Source organism: Citrus clementina, unplaced genomic scaffold (assembly GCF_000493195.1).
Source record: "Citrus clementina cultivar Clemenules unplaced genomic scaffold, Citrus_clementina_v1.0 scaffold_4, whole genome shotgun sequence".
NCBI lineage: Eukaryota > Viridiplantae > Streptophyta > Magnoliopsida > Sapindales > Rutaceae > Citrus > Citrus x clementina.
In genome coordinates, this window is record NW_006262274.1 from 16,230,489 (window position 1) to 16,235,799 (window position 5,311).

Below are 5,311 nucleotides of genomic sequence, written 5' to 3' on the forward strand. Positions count from 1 at the left end.
CGAACCCGTGGGGGGGGGGGAGGTGAGGGAGAGAGAGAAGATTTGCGGGCATCTGTCAAAGTTGAAAGAAAGAAAGAAAAGAAAAGTCTGTTAATGCAGGAAGCAGCAGAAGCAGGGATTGATGAAACTCTCCAGTAAATGTGCAGTGATCCCCCATTGGCTCGTACCCTTTGTTTCCCCGCTCTCTCATTTTCTGTCACCTCAAACCTTTTATTTATTTATTTATTTTGATTTCTCTTTCTTTCTTCTGTCTTATTTTTCTTTTGATTTAAACATTTGTGTGTGTATGTGTATAAGGGTTTATGATATGACCTGTAGCATAAATTCGTATACTAAAGTTAAAGTTTTTCTACCAATGACATAAATATAATGTGTTACTCTACTAACATATATGATACATATAACGATTACTGTGCTTTGCAACAAAAATATAACTCTCTCTTTCTCTCACAAGTGCAAAATGAACTGGAGATGTGATTGCCCCCAGTGCCCCACCGCTGTAGGTCAATAACGTGGTTGCTTTTAGCTGCAGCTTCAAAGTGAGAAAGGGATCTAAAAGCAGAAGAAACTAGAGAAATGGAAAAACTGAATGCTAAGAGAATAGATATCGTTCGTCAGATAATAGAGAAAAAGAGAAGCTAAGTAAAGGAATCATGACATCATATTGTTAAGTGTCATATTTGAAGAACTGAAAAATTCATGTCTGACGTGACCAGAGATTCTTGAGTTGTAACTAAGACACGATGATGACGATGATGGCGATGATGATAATAATAATAATAGTACAGCTCACTCAACAAAGCCCTTATCACACAATTCACAACCACCACATTCTTTGTCTTATGATCTAGAGAAGGGCAAAAATTGGGTCAAAATGATGGGACAAAAGCCTAATACCAGTTATAAAGATTTGTTCAATGAAACCCTAATTAATATAGATAAAAGATTAGACGAGTTTAATGAGTTTTGGAAGAGGGTTACAAGGTAAATATCAGAACCCATTAACCTATGAAATCAACCCCCTTATTTTACAGCTGTTGTTGTCATGCTGATGAGGTTTTGAGCAAAAATGAAACCCTAATCTGAAATTTGACTGGTTCTTGGTAACAATGTTTTGTTCAACAAATTTAACCAAATCCCCTCCGGGTAAAAAGGCCATCAGCAAACAAACAGGGGATAAAGATCCAGACCGGCTATAAATTAAACCATTTATTTAATATATATGGCCTTGACAGATTGATTCAAGTAATAAAGATTTGTGATAATTAAGATTACGATCAGACAGCAATCAGCAGGGTTTTAAAAACCCTAGCTAGTCTGCAAAATTGATGGTGGCTTTATCAAATTTGTTGGCATAGCTTCAATTTCTTGAATTGACAAGCTTTTAAGGATGTGTCAAATCTTGAAGAGAAGCAAGAGAATGGACCAATTAGAGAGCTTGACACGCACAGCTTCATTGAAGCAGACTCCCTTTTTTTTTTCTTTTAATTTCTTTCGGTATAGATTAACATCAATGGAAGCTGAGATTTTCAGAAACTTGGATAGACAGTTTGATTGATAAGCCCTTGTTGTTTTTGCTCTAGAAAACTTCAAAGAGTAAATATAAAATATAAATCACTTCCATTTATATCTATTTGGGCAGATCTGCGTATCTATTAAACAAACAAAGAACTCAGAAGAAAGAGAAATATTTGTAAAATCCCAGAAATGAAAACAAACAAAATCAAGAAACGGATTAGATCAGTGAAGAATCGGTTTCTTCTGGATATTTCATTAAACTTTAATAATATAATCATTAGACTTTTATGCAAGATAATAAGCTGCAAACCACTCAAAAAAAATAAAGAAAAATAACTCAAAAAAACAAGAAAACAGAAATTGAAACTTTACTTTACACCCATGATGCAATAACCTCAGCTGAACAAAATGATCATGCATGTTGATCAAAAATCTTTCTCAATGGAAAAATATATATATATATAACTTAAGGGAAAAAAAATTAATATATTGGAGCTTTATATATAAAAATTGAAGCTGACTTGAAAAAGGAAAAAGAGAAAAAGAGAAAATGAAAACCTGTTGTTAGCATATTCATAAAGGCGGCCACGGCTAGAGAAGACGATGAGAGCAACTTCAGCATCACACAAGACAGACAGTTCATAAGCTTTCTTCAACAATCCATTGCGGCGTTTACAGAAGGTGACTTGTCTGTTTGTTGTGTTCTCGATCCGCTTTATCTCAATTTTGCCTCTTCCTATTTTCTTGCTTTGGCTTGAGCTTTCTGGGTTTTGTTTTGGAAACTCCATGGTTGCTGGTAACTTGCTTGAGCTACACCTGAAAAAGACAAAAAAGAAAAAAGAAAAAAATATATCTATCTATCTATCTATCTAGATACATATATACATATAAACACACACAAACACACAAAGAAGAAGGAAAAAAAAAAAAAAACTTACATGTAATCTTTGTTTTAATTATGCATATACTAATTAATTAAATATAACCTGGAAAGAAGACCTAAAGAGGAATAAGGATTCTTGATAATTTCACTAGAGCTAGCTCGCTTCTTTTTGGTGTAGTTTGTCAGCAACAGTGCTTGGAGTTGCAGAAAATGGAAGTGAGTTCTTTTAGGCCATTGATATATTTATAGATAGAAAATAGACCCTTCAACCATATATAATGCTAAATTAATTATATTCTTAATTTCATCTTCTTTTTCTTTTTACCTTTTTTTTTTTGGGTATATGTAATATTTTAATTCATATGGTATAAGTTAATTTTCATGGAGTATTATTAAGAAAAGTCTTGGGGTGTTTTTAAAACACTGCCTCTTTTCTGTTTAATCAATTATGATAATATGGATATCCATATGGCAAGCATTAAATTGATAAGAAGTAATGCTTTAGGAATATCAAAGACCTTCTGGCGTTATTAATCATTCATTAATTCGTTGATGAATGTGAACAAAATGGAAAGTTGATAATAAGAGTTTTGTTTTGGAAGTGACTGCTAATGATGGTAAATGGTGTTGAATGAGACCTTGATGCTAAGCTGGAAAATTACAAAGATTTTAGATTTAATGAAAAATTACAAAACGAGAGGACGTATCATATTATTATTTTTTGCTTTCTTTTTGGATTTTGGAGTTTTTATTTAGGGTGGGGGCTTTGTCCTAAATTTGTTTCTGATCTCATACGACTTGTATTTTTAGCTCTCTTTCTCTCTCTCCTACATTATTAGAAGTTTTATTTGTTAGTGAAAAAAAAAAAAGGACTCCCATGTGATGTCCTGTTCACCATCTCCTATTCTTTTTCTTCATTTATGGTAAAGATGGTGAGGTATGTTAACCTTATTATTCACTTTGGGAACATAAGTGTAGTGCTTCAAGTCCATGACCAATATGGCTTTCTATTACTAAATTTTGCTTCCGGCACTATGGCACCCAGCTTATTACAAGTTTTGCCCTTTTATTCTTTTTTTTTTTCTTTTGGGTATTCAAAAAAATGTTAAAGGATTGAACCCATTTGGAAATTGCTTAACTATTTGCATTGTGTAATGCACTGCAAAATAAATTTCATTTACAATGGACATAAAATCATATTAAAATTATGCCTGTAATTTCATCCAAGGAGCTTAATTTCAGTCTCTCTCTCTCTCTCTCTCTCTTTTTGGTTTTTGAGAGTGTGTAGAGAATATGTAAAAGATGAGTGCAACTGTGTGACGGCTCAGGTTGAACAATTTGATTAATTAAGTAGATTTTGTCTATTTGGGCACATAGCCTCTCACCACTTTGTTCTTCAACCACACAACAATTGAAGAAGACATTGTTCATTATGGCATGTTTATTTGATTAGAATAATAAACTGAAACTTTGTTCATTATGGCATGCTTATTGTAAGTTAGTAAATTAGTTCAAGATATCATATAAAAGCCTACGGGCCTAAAACAACTCAAAAACTAACTCAAGAGTTGAGGGCTATCAAAATTTCATATTCTTAATTAATTCAAGTATTTATAACATTAGGTTTGCCTGCTCTAGTATTTATATGAAATGTCATAATTAAAAATCCACAATAATTCAGATAAAAGACGCTCATTCACAAATATAATTACCTCATATTGGTAATGTACACGTGTTAATTCAAAACAACAATCTGATAATTAAATAAATGCATGCGTGACAATAATAAAATGCAAAAAGATGTGTAAATTAAGACTTTCAGATTCATACCGATTGACCATATTGTTACCGGATTTTGAAATTGGTATGGGTAATCATTTCTGGGGAAGAAAATGAAGTCGCCCAGCTTTGCGCAGACCGGCTAGCCAGCTGATTCAAATTAATTTTCAATGTGAATGTAGCCTTCAATGCATGCAATAACTAGATTTCAAAGACAATCAATACCATAAATCAATGATAACAATCATAATAAATAGACTCACTGATGAACTACGGCTGTAACATTTTTACATCTTTCTATTTGGCTATTTGCTCTGGCCGGGTACTTGGAGAATTTTTGACAACCACACCACTCTGTTAAGTGATCAGCTCTTTTACATCTGATCATTAATTATGCTTTAAGCTTTATCTCTCTTCTTTGAATCTTTATCAAACATGGATAGAGAATTTTTGGCTAGCACCTCCAAATCATTCCTACTGGAATCCGAGTCAAGTCCATGTTTAAACCATTCACCAATGTTCTTAAGCTTTATGGTTTGTCTGAAACCTCCCAGCCTTTCCAGGACATTTCCACAAAGTTTTTGAAATATTGTCCTGAGTCTCATGCTGACTTTCACCATCCAAATCCTCTGTGGAAAAATTCAAATTTCTTTGTTCAATTGTGTATGTATGTATTGGGGAAAAAAAAAGGAATGACAGATTTTTTTATTCATTTACTTTGAGTTTTTGGTGAGGGTAAAAGATTTTCCTGCTCAAGTATGTAAATTCATTTGAGAACTTATGAACCTTATTCTAATGATATTCACTGATTTCAAATAAACATACATACGTCGGACTCATTTATATTGCTATCGTATGCGGTGAAATGAAAAATTGTTTACTTGGAGAAAACCACTCCAGAAGATTTATGTTTATAAAGTCAGGAAAACAAATTTGTCAATTCTCACTTAATGATTCAAATGACATGATTTCGTCATAACATTTCTCTGTCTAATAGTTACTGTAGTTATTTGTATAAGAGGTCCACGCGTTTACCACATCTATAAGCATAAAAACATTGTATCTAATCTTTGTAAACTTGACTACAGCTAGCATTACTTTTTTTATCACTTCTTAAAATCCATACAATTA

The 5,311-nt window shown here is 32.7% G+C and overlaps 1 protein-coding gene across 4 annotated transcripts in view; it reads right to left on the bottom strand.

The window, feature by feature from the left end:
* Positions 1-2,627, bottom strand: part of LOC18045453 (agamous-like MADS-box protein AGL5) — a 9,843-nt gene extending 7,216 nt beyond the window's left edge. For 3 of the 4 annotated variants that reach the window (XM_024185651.1, XM_024185652.1, XM_024185653.1), the window contains exons 1-2: positions 2,457-2,627; positions 2,077-2,334 (exon numbers count right to left, since the gene is read on the bottom strand). In XM_024185651.1, the coding sequence (XP_024041419.1) occupies positions 2,077-2,334; positions 2,457-2,458 (260 nt within the window). In that variant the 5' untranslated portion in view covers positions 2,459-2,627. The remainder of the gene's footprint in view (positions 1-2,076; positions 2,335-2,456) is intronic. The other variant, XM_006437142.2, reaches the window with a different exon arrangement.
* Positions 2,628-5,311: the final 2,684 nt, after the last annotated feature.